We start from the raw sequence: 20426 nt of genomic DNA on the forward strand, positions 1-20426 counted from the left end.
GCCTGAAAGAAGCTTACTTTTAACAAAGTGTGAAATGACTAAGATTTTCTTTCCTTTACTCATTATAGCTCCTGAGGAGGCCACAAAGGGAAATCTCTATTAATCTCTTCCTGCTATAGAAGAACAGCATTAATCCTAGAGCCACTAACAGCTCTGGAAGAGTGAATGGTGGGCGACTAAAGAAGGGAAGAAAAATTTTAAACACAATCTATAACACATTCCATATATGATTTATTATTTGTACTGAAAATCTAGCTATAATGGTAGATACTTTTTTCATTATAAAGAAATTATATTTAAGTCCCCATCTCACTATCTTCTTTCTCACAGGAGGTATAACTCTGGCATAGTGGATTTGGTGGCAAAAACTACAATTTGAATTTTGGCCTATGCCAAGAAAACACGTATACAGAAGAAAAGCACTAGATTAGAAGTTTAAAACCTGGGCTTGAATCTCAGCTCTACCACTTTAGCTTTGAGACCACGGACAATTACAAGTTTTCTCTGGTCCCTATGATCCCCCAACTGCCTCACCTGTGCAATGATTATTATGAGGACTGGGTGAGATTACAGCACACAAAATTTCTACATAAAATAATAAACAAAAAGAAATATAGTAACATACAACAGTATTAATCATAAAACTATTAAAATAGACAGACGATCCAGAGGGAGGGAGATCAATGAGGGCTGAAGTACACAAAAGGCTTTACTAGGTTTTCCTATAAACAAAATGCTCATTTCCAATTTTAAGCCATCCTTAGGTTCTGAAACACTCAGAGTTCCTCTAATCAAGATAATGCAAATCCAACCCATTCTTAGAATTAAATCTCAAATATTACTTCCTCCCTGACACCTTTAATACTCCGGTATACAGTGAACACCTCTCTCTGATCTCCTATAGCATTATCCATACCACTAATCTGATACTTACTGACAGAGAGTCTTACATTTTAGAGGTTTCCTGTGTATCAGGTTTGTCCCTTTGGCCTAAATAGATTCAATACAGTTAGAATGAAAGAACCATGGATACACTTACTGTTTCCTTTTTAGCAACTAAGTATTCTGTAGGCAAACAAGATATAAATTGAATTAAAACCAAAATAATGCAATTCAACTATATAGTTCCAAAGTTGCAAAAGAGATTACTATTCAAATGAATTTCTTTTTTAGTGCTAGTTTGACCTAGAAACCTAGATAATTCGATCCTTTTCATCTGTGGGTTCCCAAATAAGAATGGGAAGGACTACCCAGAAGATACTAAAAAAATGAAAAGAAAACAATCTAACACAGGTTTGTTTCATATTGACAAAATTTTATCTTCAAGATAGAAGACATATATTGGAGTTAACAGACAACCCTTTATGGGATAATCAAGAAGAATATTTTATCCTTTCTTGTACTAGATTAAACCAATGATATTTTTAATTAAATGATTTTGTGTGGAAGCAAGAAGCTATTCACAGTTCATGCTAGGTTTTAAATTAGAAACAAATTAACATTTTACATAAACCCTAAATGCTATATACTATGTGCTAACAAATAAAGAGTGTAAAACTAAATATACTTACCAAGAACAATATACACTTGCAGTTTGGAGCTGCTGGGTAAGGTAAGTCGTACAAAGAACAAATGCTGTATTATCCTGCCCCTCAGATTCCAGATTACAAATGATGTCTAGTACTTCCTTGCAGTCGACCTTTGCAATCTATCAAAAATGAGATGACTAAGTCAAAAAGAAAATGGTGACTTTTCAGTAAACTTTGTTATATAATGTGAAACTTCTTGATGAGGCAAAAATTAGAGACATAATTTTCTCCTAATGAATGAGTCTTCTGGCATGAATATTTCACATAAGAAAATATTAAAGAAGGGAACAGACACTATAAGGAAGTTCTACTACAGTCTCAATATAGATAGAAACATTTTTGCATTTTAAAAAAATTACGAACATTGCTACCATATAGATGATTCAAATTATATATAATAATCTCAGGTTATTTTTACCTGAAGTATTATTATCTTTTTTTTCTTTCCTGTTCCTGTCTTCCCCTAGTACCTATGACCACAGCTGGGTCACTCTGGTTACAGATAGTAAAATATATGGCTTATCCTCACTGTCAGTGGGGCTAAAGGAGGCCAGTTCAGGAATTGTTTTAAACACAAATGCTACGTTAACATCATTTTTTTAATAGAAGGAAAATTTCTAGTGTATTAATGGGTTTTTCAGACCATCAAAACCCTTTTTAGAAATACATCTTTTCATTTACACGACTTAAATCTTAAAAAAACAAACAAAAACCCTCTAGACAAATCAGTCAAATTTTTCTGGGGCTCCTTTCCTACATTGAAAAAGAGCATAAAAACAAGTGAACTAGACTTTAAAAGACCCTTTCTCATTCTTTTTTTTTTGCATCAGAGCAAATGAGGTAAACAGCTCAACTCCTCCAGAGTGCTATGTAGTTACAAGGGGGTGGTTCTAAGGCTCTAATTTTAGTCATATCTTCAGGTAGGTGCAGAGAGGCTTTTTTTAAAGCTCAGCTCAAATGTTATTTTCTTACAGAATCGTTTCCTAACTTCTGAGGTCATGTTATTTGGATCGCTGTCAAACACTCAAATTTCTCCTTTGTAGCACTTATTTCTAGAACTTTTTTTATTTTTTCAAATAAATTTTACTGTATTATCTCGTTTTTTGTCATACGTCAACATGACAAATCTGTAAGACTGGCAAGGCAGGCAATATCATTTCCATTTCACAAATAAAAAATGAGTCAAAAGTTCATTTTTAAATTGAAAATGTTTAAATTGGGCTATTTATTCTGCCTTGGGCCAACATTTAACCTACTTACACTGGCCTTTACCTTTTATTATTTTGTGTGTGTGTGTGTGTGTGTGTTTTTAAAGACAGTGTCTTATTCTGTTGCTTAGGCTGCAGTGCAGTTAGGGTAATCATGGCTCACTGAAGTCTCTACTCTCTTGGGCTCAAGAGATCCTCCTGCCTCAGTTTCTCAAGGAGCTGTGACCACAGGTCTGTACCACCCCACCCAGCTTTTTTTTTTTTTTTTTTTTTAATTTTTGTAGAGATGAGGTGTCACTATGCTGCCCAGGCTGGTCTCAAACTCCTGGCCTCAAGTGATCCCTCCTGCCTCAGCCTCTCAAAGTGTTGGGATTATAGGTGTGAGCCAACGCCCTGGCCCTATTATTTTACTTTTTTATGTACTTTCACTTTGGCTCTCCAGCTAGACTATAAACTCGAGGACAAGAGCACAGCTTTATAAATAATATCCCAAATCCCCTGTAAACAAAATCCTGCAAGAAGAAAAATAGCCATATCAAAATGTATGTGCCTAGCAAAGCAGTGTCATTTGCTAAATACCTGCACTGTGCGAAGTACTAGAGATGCAAGCCAATCTAATTTTTGCCCTAATGGATATCACAGTCTAGTCAGGGTTATTAGTAAGGAAGCAGTTACTAAGAATTAAATAGCTACAATGAGAGAGTATACAGTATTTTAAAAATACCTCTGGTAAGAAGAATCTAACCCAAATTTGGGAACCAAAAAAGACTTTCCGGGTAAAGTGGCATCTAAGATGAGTGGAATGAATAGGAATAAGCCATAAGGGAGAGTGAATTGCGAAAGATACTCCAGGACAAGAAGAAAAACACATGCAGTGGCCTAAATAAGAGTGAGCATGGCATTGAAGAAAACAGAAATAAAGTATTTCAGTATTGTTGTGGGTAACTCAGCAATACTGTGGGAGCATCAAGTCTTGAGAGTTGCTAGGAGTAGAAGCACTTCTGTTTTTCTTTCTTTTTTTTTCTTTTTTGAGATGGAGTCTCGCTCTGTCGCCCAGGCTTGACTGCAGTGGCATGATCTCAGCTCACTGCAACCTCTGCCTCCCAGGTTCAAGTGATTCTCCTGTCTCAGCCTCCTGAGTAGCTGGGATTACTACACCATGCCCAGCTAATTGTTTAATATTTTTAGTAGAGACAGAGTTTCACCATGTTAGCCAGGATGGTCTCGATCTCCTGACCTCATGATCCGCCCGCCTCAGCCTCCCAAAGTGCTGGGATTATAGGTATGAGCCACCGCGCCTGGCCAGTACTTCTGTTTTGCTATTATCATTATCTCCGTGCCTTCTAAGTTACCACAGGGATTGTTGGTAAACATGCTCCTGCACTGGCCTAAACAAACAAAGCTTAACTTTCTCTACCAATGTCTCAGATTAAACTTTAACTTTCTCCAATTATGCATTTTCAGCAAATATTAGCATTCTTTTAATTAGCTCTTAATATATCTGTTTACCTGGCATTTTAAAATACACCAGTATGCCTGATAATGAAATTTCTGATCAAGAGGTTCATAACTCCGAAGCTTGGTATCTCACACACACATTTTCATTATCTATTAACTTGACTGTTTTGCTTCCATCAAGGTTTGTATTGTGAAGGCGCAACTAGTATATAGTGGGGGCTTTGTATAAGCTTCCAATTCAAGAGCTCATTTGTCTTGTGCCCACTTATCTGAGGTAATAACCGAAATATCACTCTAGACTTATTTTCCACTTTCATTTAACTAAATGAGATATCTGATCATTTTTACAAATGAGAAAAACTGAAGCCAGAGTTTTTTCTTCCATATCTGTTATCTGTTCCTCCTTATAGATTCTAAATTCCTTGAAAGCAGGTACTAGATCTTATTTTATACTTTTATCCCCCTTGGCACCTGTTATAGGATATTCACACAACAAGCACTCAGTTAACATCCTTTGACTTGAAGAGAATCTCAGTATTATGCCCCAAATACCTGTACCTTCTTGAATATAGAGGAAAAAAGATACGATAAATAAAAGTAAATAAATAACTGAAAAAATTCATGTAAATTAAAATGAGATAACACCTCACTAACAAAATATCGTTATACTACTTGTCCTCAATCTTTTGCAATAAATAGCAAAGACCACACTAAAAAACAAATATATGCAAGAAAATACTTCACAGCTAAAGTAAATTAAAATGAAGGTCATCCACAAGCTTCTAGGAGTTTTAATGAGTATCTAGGAAACATCTTACACTTAAGATACTAAAACAATTTTTTGTTCTTAAATATAATTTCTAGTCCTGGGGCTAACAATTCTATAGCTGGTAAGACAAACCGAACATGTGTTTCAAATAATCAAGTATGCTTACTATCTATTTTACCACTAAAATACAAGTTCCTTAAGGGCAGAAGTCTGTTTCTTTCACCACTTTATATTCAGTGCCTACAATAGTGCCAGGTCTATGAATGAACATCAATAACTACTTGTTAGAATGAAAGATAACTATAAGATAAATAACATGAAGAATAAATGGGACAGAGGACTGAAGACAGGAAGAATAACATTGACTGAAGTAAGCCACAAAGATTCCAAGGAAAATAATTATTGGGGAGATAGCAGGGTCTAGATGGACAGGGGAGAGTGTAGCCCAAAAATAAAAAGCCAGAATGAGCAAACTAATTAATGTGAGAGTAACTATGACATGTGAGGAGGGAAAAGGTTATCTGATATAACGGCAATGAGTGATGTCACGTAGATGGCACTCCGTGAATGAAAGGCTAAACAAGTTGAGAGACTTAGGATAGAGCTAAATCACACACTGGGGGAAAGATAGACTGAATAAGGCCATGTCACAGAGTTGTGCAGTTTTGCATGGCACAAAGCTAACCAGCCAAGGGAGTTACTGGGAGCTGAAATTCAGTCCACTTGTCAAGCCCTAATGAGGCTTTTGTCCTCAGAAGACGGAAGACCTTTGAAAGGCAACCATATGAAGGTGGTGGTAGAGGGTGAGGGTACTTTTGGCTGATTTCCACAAAATTATCATGCAGGCCAATGGTAACAGAATACTAAAGGACCCAAAACTTACTCATGGGGTTTTATTTTATTTATTTTTATTTTTATTTTTATTTTTTTTTGAGACGGAGTCTCGCTCTGTCGCCCAGGCTGGAGTCCAGTGGCCGGATCTCAGCTCACTGCAAGCTCCGCCTCCCGGGTTTACGCCATTCTCCTGCCTCAGCCTCCCGAGTAGCTGGGACTACAGGCGCCCACCACCTCGCCCGGCTAGTTTTTTTTTTTTTTTTTGTATTTTTTTAATAGAGACGGGGTTTCACCGTGTTAGCCAGGATGGTCTCGATCTCCTGACCTCGTGATCCGCCCGCCTCGGCCTCCCAAAGTGCTGGGATTACAGGCTTGAGCCACCGCGCCCGGTCTACTCATGGGGTTTTATGGGGAAAACCAATTTTTGTTGTTGTTTTCACTTGGATATATATCCAAAAGAAATCACTTGAAATCGTAGTTTGATTAATTACTATTTACTAGATTTCTGCTAATTACAAAAATATTTACAATAGAAAACCCAGAACACAGAATAAAAATCATCTTAAATCTTACAACTCAATGATAACCAGTATTAACAATGTGAATTTTTTTCCAGTATTATGTCTACATACACGTTACACAGCATGGGTTTAATATGTGACTACTGCAAATATGTACACATTTTAAAGAAAGGTGATACTATGCTGGTTATATGTTACTTCTTTTACCTTATGCTATGTTGTGACTTAAGTAGGAGTTGGGTTTTTTTCTCTTTCTTTCTTTCTATTTTTGAGATGGAGTCTTGCTCTGTTGCCCAGGCTGGAGTGCAGTGGTGCAATCTCGGTGCAACCTCCGCCTCCCGAGATCATGCAATTCTCCTGCTTCAGCCTTCTGAGTAGCTGAGACTACAGGGATACGCTGGCATGCCCAGCTAATTTTTTGTATTTTAGTATAGACGGGGTTCCACCGTGTTGCCCAGGCGTCTTGAACTCCTGACCTCAGGCAATCTGCTTGCCTCGACTTCCCAAAGTGCTAGGATTACAGGCGTGAGCCACCGTACCCAGCCCATTTGTTTTTTTACTATAAGAGACAGGGTCTTGCTCTGTGGCCCAGGCTAGAGTGTAGTGGTGCGATCGCAGCTCACTGCAGCCTCGAACTCCTAGGTACCAGTGATCCTTTCTGCTGCCTCAGCCTCCAAGGTAGCTGGGACTACAGTCGCACACCATCATGCCCAGTTTATTATTTTTTTTGTAGAGATGGAGTTTCATATTGTTGCCAAGGCTGGTCTTGAACTCCTGGCCTCAAATGTTCCCCCAACCTAAGCCTCCCAAAGAGCTAGGATTACAGGCATGAGTCACTAGACCCAGCCTTAAGTAAGAGTTTTTTTTTTTTTTTTTTTTTTTTTTTTTTTTTTTTTTTTTTGAGACGGAGTCTGGCTCTGTCGCCCAGGCTGGAGTGCGGTGGCCAGATCTCAGCTCACTGCAAGCTCCGCCTCCCAGGTTTACGCCATTCTCCTGCCTCCACCTCCCAAGTAGCTGGGACTACAGGCGCCCGCCTCGTCGCCCGGCTAGTTTTTTGTATTCTTTAGTAGAGACGGGGTTTCACCGTATTAGCCAGGATGGTCTCGATCTCCTGACCTTGTGATCCGCTCGTCTCGGCCTCCCAAAGTGCTGGGATTACAGGCTTGAGCCACCGCGCCCGGCCTAAGTAAGAGTTTTTATAGATGTATTCAACAGTCCAGAAAAACAGGAGTGGGTGAGGAGAATATAGAGGCAAAGAAATCAGTAAGAACAGAAGTGGCATGAGTGGACATTCTGGCATTCTTGTCTCTCTTTTTTTGGAGAGAGTCTCACTCTGTCACCCAGGTTGGAGTGCACTGGCACGATCTCAGCTCACTGCAACCTCTGCCTCCTGGGTTCATGCAATTCTCCTGTCTCAGCCTCCTGAGTAGCTGGGATTACAGGTGTGTGTCATCACACCTGGCTAATTTTTGTATTTTTAGTAGAGACAGGATTTCACCATGTTGTCCAGGCTGGACTCAAACTCCTGACCTCAAGTGATCTACCTGCCTCTACCTTCCAAACTGCTCGGACTACAGGCACGAGCCACTGTGCCTGGCCTGGTCTGTGGTTTTCTTTCTTAGGATGTCTTTGTTTGGTTTTAATATCAAAGTAATACTGGCTTCATAGCATAAGTCGGGAAGTGTTCCCTCTTTTTCTATTTTTTGGAATACTTTGTGAAGGATTGGTATTAATTCTTCTGTAAATGTTCTGTTCAGTGAGACCCTGTGGATGTGGGAAATTTTCAAATTACCCTCTTTACGAGTCATAGGTATATTCAGATTTTCTATTTATCTGTCAGTCAGTTTCTGTGTTTTTTTTTTTTTTTTTTTTTCTTGAGACAGAGTTTCGATTTTGTTGCCCAGGCTGGAGTGCAACGGCACAATCTCGGCTCACTGCAACCTCTGCCTCCCGGGTTCAAGCGATTCTCCTGCCTCGGCCTCTCGAGTAGCTGGGACTACAGGTACGCGCCACCGTGTTCGGCTGATTTGTTTTTTGTATTTTTAGTAGAGACAGGGTTTTACCACGTTAGCTAGACTGGTCTCAAACTCCTGGCCTCAGGTGATCCATCCGCCTTGGCCTCCCAAAGTGCTAGGATTATAGGCTTTGAGTTTCTGCACCCGGCCTCAGTGGGTTTTATCTTTCTAGAAATTTGTCCATTTTATCCGGTAATGTAATTTGTTGGCAAACAGTTGTTCAGAGTATTCCTTTATAATCCTTTTTATTTCTGTAAGGTTGATGGTAGTGTCTCCTTTTTTATTCCTGATTTGAGTATTCTTTTTGTTCTTGTTCAGTCTAACTGAAAGTATATCAATTTTGTCAATCTTTTCAAAGAACTAACTTTATTACTTTTCTTTATTGATTTTATATTCTCTATTTCATTTATTTATACTCTAATCTTTATTATTTCCTTCCTTCTGCTTGCTTTCAGTTTAATTTGCTCTTCTTTTTCTAGTTTCTTAAGGTAAATGGTTAGGTTATTGGCTTAAGATATTTCTTTTTTAAAATCAACATTTTACAAATATAAATTTCCCTCCATAAATACTGGTATGTTGTGTTTCATCATTCATCTCAAAGTATTTTCTGGGCTGGGCGTGGTGGCTCATGCCTGTAGTCCCAATACTTTGGGAGGCTTAACTGGGAGGACCACGTGAGCCCAGGAGTTCAAGGCTGCAGTGACCTAGGATTGTGCCTCACTCCAGTCTGGGGGAGAGAGTGAGACCCTGTCTCAAAAATGACAAAACAAAATACAACAAAAAGTCATTTTCTAATTTACCTTGTTTTTCGTTTTTTCTTTTCTTTAATTAATTGCTTATTTGGGAAGGTAGAGTTAAATTTCACTTATTTGCGAATTTCCCAAATTTCCTTCTGCTATTCGTTTCTAATTTTATTTTACTGTAGGTAGAGAACATACTTTATATATTTCAATCCTTTAAAATTTATTTAGGTTTGTTTTATGGGCTAACACATGGTCTATCCTGGAGAATAGACCATGTGCATTTGAGAAGAATGTATATTTAGCTGCTGTTGGGTAGTCTAGAGATGTCTGCTCAGTCCACTTGGTTTATAGTGTTGTTTAAGTGTTCCATTTCTTTGTTGCCTAGTTTTCTACCCATTATTCAGAGGGGGTATTAAAGTCTCCAACTCTCATATTTGAATTGTCCATTTATTTGCCTCTTTGATTCTGCTATTTCATGCATTTTGGGCTCCATCATTTCTCAGACTGGACAAGTTTGCTGATTCTTTCTTCTGCTAATTCAAATTTGATGCTGACCTTCTCTAGTGAATTAACTTGAGTTGCTGTACTTTTTGACTTTAGAATTTCATTTTGAGAAATGGAATTTCTCAATTTTATTTTGAGACGGGGCTCACTCTTGCCCAGGTGGGAGTGCAGAGTGGAGTGATCACACCTCACTGCAGCCTTGACCTCCCAGGCTCAAGTGATCCTCCCACCTCAGTCTCATGAGTAGCTGGGACTACAGGTGCATACTACCACGCCCAGCTAATTTGAAAATTTTTTTTGTAGAGATAGGCTCTCAAATGTTGCACACGTAGATGTTGCTCAGGCTGGTCTCAAGAGCTTCTCCCACCTCGGCCTCCCAAAGGGCTGGGATTACAGGCGTGAGGCACCTCACCTGGCCTCCTTTAATTCTTTAGGCAAGATTCCTTTAGTTCTTTGAATACACAGTTGGTCCTCGCTATTTGCAGACTTGGTATTTGTGTATTAGCCTACTTGCTAAAATTTATTTGTAAAACCCCCAAATCAATAATCAGAGCACCTTTGTGGTCATTTCACAAGCATGCAGAGTGTGGCAAAAATTTTGAGTCACCTGACAGGCATATTACCAGCTGAGGTCAAAGGTCATATTCTTATGAGATTTATCTCTTTTTCTTGAGTAAAACTTCCTCAGATTGCTGTAAAGCCTTTAATTTTCAGAATTCTAAAAAAGTTAATCTTATTCACTCTCTGGTTTCAAATGGTGATAACTTAGAACTCTTAATTTCCAGCTCAGACCTCTCCTCTAAGTCTCACATTGTGTGAACACTGTCTGTTGTTTCTCTCCCTTTTGTCTTGTTCATTCTTGTATCCCCATTGCCTAGCCGACACCTCCAATGAATGTATACTGAATAAATGGAAGGCATTTCTGCATTATTTCTTGTAATTACATGCGAATCTAAAATTACCTCAAAATAAAATGTCTAATTTTACTTAAAAAAGAAAAAGGATCACCTTGGCCACTGTAGAAAATAAATCAGGAAAAGGCAAGACTAGATACAGTTAGAAAGGTTTCAAAATAATCAGGCAATTAAATAACAGTAATAACAAGCATAAGAGGCAGCTACCCGGCATAACACACGGTGGGTAGAGGCAGCATACTTTTTTTTTTTTTTTGAGACGGAGTCTTGCTCTGTCGCCCGGGTTGGAGTGCAGTGGCCGGATCTCAGCTCACTGCAAGCTCCGCCTCCCAGGTTTAGGCCATTCTCCTGCCTCAGCCTCCGGAGTAGCTGGGACTACAGGCGCCCGCCACCTCGCCCGGCTAGTTTTTTGTATTTTTAGTAGAGATGGGGTTTCACCGTGTTAGCCAGGATGGTCTCGATCTCCTGACCTCGTGATCCGCCCGTCTCGGCCTCCCAAAGTGCTAGGATTACAGGCTTGAGCCACCGCGCCCGGCCATGAGGCAGCATACTTATGTTCCTAAGTTATTTTCCTGCTTAGGCTATCAATGTAAACTAGTATTCCGGCCAGTGCCATTAATATTTTATCATTTACCTTTCTCTAGAATAGTGGTTTTCAATGCAGTATTTCCCCAATTAGCTCTGAGGTATACTGAAAACAATTTGTTCCTAGCAATAGATTTTAAAAATCAAAGTTGATAAATGTTTTATTTTTTCAAAAAGGAATCAAAGTAGATTTAAGCTTATTCATATAATACTTTATTCACTTGCATCCTTGAGTAGAAGAAAGGTGGAAGTTACAGTTAGCAAACTTACATTTCAAGTAACCCTAGGTATGTATCTTTGGGAACATCATCTGTTAGGTTCAAAGACATTATCTGGGAAAAAAAGAATACTGACCAGTTTTAAAAACATGGGACTCCTTTTAAGCTGCAGTAATGCTACAGACCAGTAGTATGATGCCACACGGACCTTGCATATTTCTTAAAGAAATAAATGGTCACCAATGCTTCCATTTAAACCCTATCACAGTGTGTATCTGAAAGAAGGCTGAAATGTCCTGCCGAATTCTTGACAATGATATGTCCGATAGACTCTTCATAATGACCCCTCTAGTGCAATCATACACCAACCAAAATACCCACACATAACCCATGAAAGTAAGACCAGAAGTGAGATCCACATGCATACAAAGTTCTGGGAAGACGTCTCTTCAAACCTATGAAAAAGAACTGTGCTTTAGGAGATAAAATATCTAAACAAGCAGATCTAAAATATCTAAACAAGCAAATCCTCAATGTCTTTACACAGCCTTTCTGTCATTAGTGTACTGAGTGTATATCTCATTCCTTGCATGATCACAAGGATAAAGTAAAAGTATTAAGACTTTCAAAATAAGCAGGCAATTAAACACCAGTGGTCTAACAGGCAGTCAATTAGCATAAAAGAAGGTGGTGGAGGTGGCATATTTTAAATTTCAAATTTAATTAAATCTTTTTTAATTATTCCTTGTTCAGAATTCATCTTAATCTTGATTCTTACTTAAATTACATCTGGAATTTCTATACTCCTGTTTACTTTTTCTTCTACTCCCAAACTGAATTCCCACTGGGTCCTGTTTAAATGTTATCTGCTCTATCATTTATACCTAGTGACTGTGTCAATTCCCAAGTGTTAGGCTGGTGAGTAAATTGGATCCTGTTTGTCTTTTCCTTTCCCCATCAGGAAAAGAAACAACCATCTGCTATCGTGTCTATCAACCTTCGGTGTCTACACAGAAGATGTAGTTCATTCAAGGATTAAGAATGAAACGGACCCCTGCCTTAACTGTGCCAAGAACTCTGCCGACAGATTTCTTGAGCTCTTTAAAATAGAAGTGCTTCATGTTTAAAATGTTACCTTTTCTATATGGAAAACCTAATCTTTGTAAAGATTTCCCCTTTCGGTAATGAAAAAATATAGGAAACATCCACTTGGGACACCAGGCCACTGCCAAGTCTATAACATTCATTAAAATCCTTTCATATGTAAAGTTAAGAGCAATGTCACCTCATTCAATTCTACATAAATAAAGTATCACAACCTAAAACTCCAGGATTCCATGGAATTCTTCTGCCTTCCAGACCTACCAGATCTCTGAAAGGACTCACTCTTTGCCCACTGGGTTCTGAATTTTGGCTTTCAGATGAGCCAGTCAATTAATCTTAATTGTATGTGTCTGGCTAAATCTTCCCTAGCAGCGGTTTCCTATTACATATGCCTACTATTGGGATACCCACAGGTGCCAACATACAATATACTTTTATTCCCAGCTGTTGCTCAAGTTAACTCTTCTCCTGAACTCAGGTGAAGCAGATGGCAAATATGTAACTCTGCTACCTTAGAACATATGCTGAATTTAAACTCCAATTAATCAACATCTAGTGAGTCACTAGTAATTTTCCAAAGCAGACTAAAGATTATTTTTAATTCTGTTGACACTTGCAAAAGAAAAGTATCACTAGGATAAGAGACTGAATAGTGGCTGGGCGTGGTGGCTCATGCCTTGTAATCCCAGCACTTTGGGAGGCTGAGGCAGGCAGATAACATGAGGTCAGGAGTTCAAAACCAGCTGGTCACCAGTAGAAACAGTGAAACCCCATTTCTACTAAAAACACGAAAAATTAGCCAGGCGTGGTGGTGCGTGCCCGTAATCCCAGCTACTCAGGAGGCTGAGGCAGGAGAATCGCTTGAACCCGGGAGGCGGAGGCTGCAGTGAGCTGGTATTGCGCCATTGCACTCCAGCTTGGGCAACAAGAGTGAAACTCCATCTCAAAAAAAAGAGAGAGACTGACTAGTTATGATGATATGATGATACTAGAGTTCCTTTAAAATAATTTTAAGATAACTTCATGTGTACTAAATGTTTTTGCATTGGTATATTTAACAAATTAATCCAGATCATGACAAAAATGTTTTTAAATCACACCTATATTTACAGGATGATATATCACCAAGATGTTCCCAAGGCGGAGCAAGATGGCCGAATAGGAACAGCTCCAGTCTTCAACTCCCAGCGCGAGCGACACAGAAGACCGGTGATTTCTGCATTTTCAACTGAGGTACTGGGGTCATCTCTCTAGGGAGTGCCGGACAATCGGTGCTGGTCAGCTGCTGCAGCCTGACCAGCGTGAGCTGAAGCAGGGCGAGGCATCGCCTCACCTGGAAGCGCAAGGGGGAAGGAAATCCCTTTTCCTAGCGAGGGGAACTGAGACACACAACACCTGAAAATCGGGTAACTCCCACCCCAATACTGCGCTTTAAGGAAACAGGCACACCAGGAGAATATATCCCACACCTGGCCGGGAGGGTCCCACGCCCACGGAGCCTCCCTCACTGCTAACACAGCCGTCTGCGGCGATCTATCCGCAAGGCAGCAGCGAGGCTGGGGGAGGGGCGCCCGCCATTGCTGAGGCTTAAGTAGGTAAACAAAGACGCTGGGAAGCTCGAACTGGGTGGAGCTCACAGCAGCTCAAGGAAGCCTGCCTGTTTCTGTAGACTCTACCTCTGCGGACAGCGCACAGCTGCAGTCCATTAGGGGAAAGAGCGGGGCCGTGGCAGACGCGAACGACTCTGTCTGACAGCTTTGGGGAGAGCCGTGGATCTCCTAACGCGGAGGTTGAGATCTGAGAACGGACAGACTGCCTGCTCAGGTGGGTCCCTGACCCCTGAGTAGCCTAGCTGGGAGACATCCCCCACTAGGGGCAGTCTGACACCCCACACCTCACAGGGTGGAGTCACCCCTGAGAGGAAACTTCCAAAGAAAGAATCAGACAGGTACACTCGCTGTTCAGCAATATTCTATCTTCGGCAACCTCTGCTGCTGACACCCAGGCAAACAGGGTCTGGAGTGGACCTCAAGCAATCTCCAACAGACCAACAGACAGTCCTTCTGACTGTCAGAAGGAAAACTATCAAACAGGAAGGACACCTATACCAAAACCCCATCAGTACGTCACCATCATCAAAGACCAGAGACAGATAAAACCACAAAGATGGGGAAGAAGCAGGGCAGAAAAGCTGGAAATTCAAAAAATAAGAGCGCATCTCCTCCTGCAAAGGAGCGCAGCCCATCGCCAGCAACGGATCAAAGCTGGTCAGAGAATGACTTTGACGAGATGAGAGAAGAAGGCTTCAGTCCATCAAACCTCTCAGAGCTAAAGGAGGAATTACGTACCCAGCGCAAAGAAACTAAAAATCTTGAAAAAAAAGTGGAAGAATTGACAGCTAGACTAATTAATGCAGAGAAGATCATAAACGAAATGACAGAGATGAAAACCATGACACGAGAAATACGTGACAAATGCACAAGCTTCAGTAACCGACTCGATCAACTGGAAGAAAGAGTATCAGCGATTGAGGATCAAATGAATGAAATGAAGCAAGAAGAGAAAACCAAAAGAAAAAAGAAGAAAAAGAAATGAACAAAGCCTGCAAGAAGTATGGGATTATGTAAAAAGACCAAATCTACGTCTGATTGGGGTGCCTGAAAATGAGGGGGAAAATGGAACCAAGTTGGAAAACACTCTTCAGGATATCATCCAGGAGAACTTCCCCAACCTAGTAGGGCAGGCCAACATTCAAATTCAGGAAATACAGAGAACGCCACAAAGATACTCCTCCAGAAGAGCAACTCCAAGACACATAATTGCCAGATTCACCAAAGTTGAAATGAAGGAAAAAATCTTAAGGGCAGCCAGAGAGAAAGGTCGGGTTACCCACAAAGGGAAGCCCATCAGAATAACAGCAGACCTCTCGGCAGAAACTCTACAAGCCAGAAGAGAGTGGGGGCCAATATTCAACGTTCTTAAAGAAAAGAATTTTCAACCCAGAATTTCATATCCAGCCAAACTAAGCTTCATCAGTGAAGGAGAAATAAAATCCTTTACAGATAAGCAAATGCTTAGAGATTTTGTCACCACCAGGCCTGCCTTACAAGAGACCCTGAAGGAAGCCCTAAACATGGAAAGGAACAACCGGTACCAGCCATTGCAAAAACATGCCAAAATGTAAAGAACATCGAGGCTAGGAAGAAATTGCATCAACTAACGAGCAAAATAACCAGTTAATATCATAATGACAGGATCAAGTTCACACATAACAATATTAACCTTAAATGTCAATGGACTAAATGCTCCAATTAAAAGACACAGACTGGCAAACTGGATAAAGAGTCAAGACCCATCAGTCTGCTGTATTCAGGAGACCCATCTCACATGCAGAGACATACATAGGCTCAAAATAAAGGGATGGACGAAGATCTACCAAGCAAATGGAGAACAAAAAAAAGCAGGGGTTGCAATCCTAGTCTCTGATAAAACAGACTTTAAACCATCAAAGATCAAAAGAGACAAAGAAGGCCATTACATAATGGTAAAGGGATCAATTCAACAGGAAGAGCTAACTCTCCTAAATATCTATGCACCCAATACAGGAGCACCCAGATTCATAAAGCAAGTCCTTAGAGACCTACAAAGAGACTTAGACTCCCATACAATAATAATGGGAGACTTCAACACTCCACTGTCAACATTAGACAGATCAACGAGACAGAAAGTTAACAAGGATATCCAGGAATTGAACTCATCTCTGCACCAAGCGGACCTAATAGACATCTATAGAACTCTCCACCCCAAATCAACAGAATATACATTCTTCTCAGCACCACATCGCACTTATTCCAAAATTGACCACATAATTGGAAGTAAAGCACTCCTCAGCAAATGTACAAGAACAGAAATTATAACAAACTGTCTCTCAGACCACAGTGCAATCAAACTAGAACTCAGGACTAAGAAACTCAATCAAAACCGCTCAACTACATGGAAACTGAACAACCTGCTCCTGAATGACTACTGGGTACATAACGAAATGAAAGCAGAAATAAAGATGTTCTTCGAAACCAATGAGAACAAAGATACAACATACCAGAATCTCTGGGACACATTTAAAGCAGTGTGTAGAGGGAAATTTATAGCACTAAATGCCCACAAGAGAAAGCAGGAGAGATCTAAAATGGACACTCTAACATCACAATTAAAAGAACTAGAGAGGCAAGAGCAAACACATTCAAAAGCTAGCAGAAGGCAAGAAATAACTAAGATCAGAGCAGAACTGAAGGAGATAGAGACACAAAAAACCCTCCAAAAAATCAATGAATCCAGGAGTTGGTTTTTTGAAAAGATCAACAAAATTGACAGACCGCTAGCAAGACTAATAAAGAAGAAAAGAGAGAGGAATCAAATAGTCGCAATAAAAAATGATAAAGGGGATATCACCACCGACCCCACAGAAATACAAACAACCATCAGAGAATACTATAAATGCCTCTACGCAAATCAACTAGAAAATCTAGAAGAAATGGATAATTTCCTGGACACTTACACTCTCCCAAGACTAAACCAGGAAGAAGTTGAATCCCTGAATAGACCAATAGCAGGCTCTGAAATTGAGGCAACAATTAATAGCCTACCCACGAAAAAAAGTCCAGGACCAGATGGATTCACAGCTGAATTCTACCAGAGGTACAAGGAGGAGCTGGTACCATTCCTTCTGAAACTATTTCAATCAATAGAAAAAGAGGGAATCCTCCCCAACTCTTTTTATGAGGCCAACATCATCCTGATACCAAAGCCTGGCAGAGACACAACAAAAAAAGAGAATTTTAGACCAATATCCCTGATGAACATCGATGCAAAAATTCTCAATAAAATACTGGCAAACCGGATTCAGCAGCACATCAAAAAGCTTATCCACCATGATCAAGTGGGCTTCATCCCTGGGATGCAAGGCTGGTTCAACATTCGCAAATCAATAAACGTAATCCAGCATATAAACAGAACCAAAGACAAGAACCACATGATTATCTCAATAGATGCAGAAAAGGCTTTTGACAAAATTCAACAGCCCTTTATGCTAAAAACGCTCAATAAATTCGGTATTGATGGAACGTACCTCAAAATAATAAGAGCTATTATGACAAACCCACAGCTAATATCATACTGAATGGGCAAAAAGTGGAAAAATTCCCTTTGAAAACTGGCACAAGACAGGGATGCCCTCTCTCACCACTCCTATTCAACATCGTGTTGGAAGTTCTGGCTAGGGCAATCAGGCAAGAGAAAGAAATCAAGGGTATCCAGTTAGGAAAAGAAGAAGTCAAATTGTCCCTGTTTGCAGATGACATGATTGTATATTTAGAAAACCCCATTGTCTCAGCCCAAAATCTCCTTAAGCTGATAAGCAACTTCAGCAAAGTCTCAGGATACAAAATTAATGTGCAAAAATCACAAGCATTCTTATACACCAGTAACAGACAAGCAGAGAGCCAAATCAGGAATGAACTTCCATTCACAATTGCTTCAAAGAGAATAAAATACCTAGGAATCCAGCTTACAAGGGATGTAAAGGACCTCTTCAAGGAGAACTACAAACCACTGCTCAGTGAAATCAAAGAGGACACAAACAAATGGAAGAACATACCATGCTCATGGATAGGAAGAATCAATATCGTGAAAATGGCCATACTGCCCAAGGTGATTTATAGATTCAATGCCATCCCCATCAAGCTACCAATGACTTTCTTCACAGAATTGGAAAAAACGGCTTTAAAGTTCATATGGAACCAAAAAAGAGCCCGCATTGCCAAGACAATCCTAAGTCAAAAGGACAAAGCTGGAGGCGTCACGCTACCTGACTTCAAACTATACTACAAGGCTACAGTAACCAAAACAGCATGGTACTGGTACCACAACAGAGATATAGACCAATGGAACAGAACAGAGTCCTCAGAAATAATACCACACATCTACAGCCATCTGATCTTTGACAAACCTGAGAAAAACAAGAAATGGGGAAAGGATTCCCTATTTAATAAATGGTGCTGGGAAAATTGGCTAGCCATAAGTAGAAAGCTGAAACTGGATCCTTTCCTTACCCCTTATACGAAAATTAATTCAAGATGGATCAGAGACTTAAATGTTAGACCTAATACCATAAAAACCCTAGAAGAAAATCTAGGTAGTACCATTCAGGACATAGGCATGGGCAAGGACTTCATGTCTAAAACACCAAAAGCAACGGCAGCAAAAGCAAAAATTGACACATGGGATCTAATTAAACTAAAGAGCTTTTGCACAGCAAAAGAAACTACCATCAGAGTGAACAGGCAACCTACAGAATGGGAGAAAATTTTTGCAACCTACTCATCTGACAAAGGGCTAATATCCAGAATCTACAAAGAACTCAAACAAATATACAAGAAAAAAACAAACAACCCCATCAAAAAGTGGGCAAAGGATATGAACAGACATTTCTCAAAAGAAGACATCCATACAGCCAACAGACACATGAAAAAATGCTCATCATCACTCGCCATCAGAGAAATGCAAATCAAAACCACAATGAGATACCATCTCACACCAGTTAGAATGGCAATCATTAAGAAGTCAGGAAACAACAGGTGTTGGAGAGGATGTGGAGAAATAGGAACACTTTTACACTGTTGGTGGGATTGTAAACTAGTTCAACCATTATGGAAAACAGTATGGCGATTCCTCAAGGATCTAGAACTAGATGTACCATATGACCCAGCCATCCCACTACTGGGTATATACCCAAAGGATTATAAATTACTCTACTACAAAGACACATGCACACGTATGTTTATTGCGGCACTATTCACAATAGCAAAGACTTGGAATCAACCCAAATGTCCATCTGTGACAGACTGGATTAAGAAAATGTGGCACATATACACCATGGAATACTATGCAGCCATAAAAAAGGATGAGTTTGCGTCCTTTGTAGGGACATGGATGCAGCTGGAATCCATCATTCTTAGCAAACTATCACAAGAAGAGAAAACCAAACACCGCATGTTCTCACTCATAGGTGGGAACTGAACAATGAGATCACTTGGACTCGGGAAGGGGAACATCACACACTGGGGCCTATCATGGGGAGGGGGGAGGAGGGAGGGATTGCATTGGGGAGTTATACATGATATAAACGTCATGCACATGTACCCTAGAACTTAAAGTATAATAAAAAAAAAAAAAAAAAAAAAAAGATGTTCCCAATCAGACTATGGTTTATCAGTGTCTAACACATGGAAATAGGTGGTAGAGTGGAAAGAAGGCTGACCAAGGAGCCAGGTGACCTGCATTCCAGCTGGGCTTGGCCTCTCTAATAAGCTTAATGCAGGAAGGGCCTTGGAAACATTATCAGCTTGGCTTCAGTTTCATCACTTGTAGAACACGGAGGGTTAGACCAACTGATACTTTTTTTTTTTTGAGACGGTGTCTCGCTCTGTCACCCAGGCTGCAGTGCAGTGGCCAGATCTCAGCTCATTGCAAGCTCCTCTTCCTGGGTTTACGCCATTCTCCTGCCTCAGCCTCCCGAGTAGCTGGGACTACAGGCGCCCACCACCTCACCCAGCTAGTTTTTTGTATTTTTTAGTAGAGACGGGGTTTCACCATGCTAACCAGGATGGTCTCGATCTCCTGACCTTGTGATCCGCCCATCTTGACCTCCCAGAGTGCTGGGATTACAGGCGTGAGAGACCAACTGATATTAAACCACTGAAATAGACTGAAAATTTTAATTCTTGTAGAGCAGAGGTTAGCAAACATTTTTTGAACAAGAGCAGACAGAAAATATTTTCAGCTTTTCTGGCCAGAGAGTCTGTTACAACTACTCACCTCCGCCACTGTAGCACAAAAGCAGCCACAGACAAGAAATGAGTAAGTGTGACTTCGTGCCAGTAAAATCTTATTTATAAAAACAGGTAGTT

General features: G+C 40.1%; 1 protein-coding gene across 2 annotated transcripts in view; it reads right to left on the minus strand.

Moving 5' to 3' along the window:
- RLF (RLF zinc finger) overlaps nt 1–20426 on the minus strand; it is an 89511-nt gene that overhangs the window by 17194 nt on the left and 51891 nt on the right. For both annotated transcript variants that reach the window (XM_033226964.1, XM_033226965.1), the window contains one exon: nt 1572–1708. In XM_033226964.1, coding sequence (XP_033082855.1) covers nt 1572–1708 — 137 coding nt within the window. The remainder of the gene's footprint in view (nt 1–1571; nt 1709–20426) is intronic.

Source organism: Trachypithecus francoisi, unplaced genomic scaffold (genome assembly GCF_009764315.1).
Source record: "Trachypithecus francoisi isolate TF-2019V2 unplaced genomic scaffold, Tfra_2.0 Lachesis_group12, whole genome shotgun sequence".
Lineage (NCBI taxonomy): Eukaryota > Metazoa > Chordata > Mammalia > Primates > Cercopithecidae > Trachypithecus > Trachypithecus francoisi.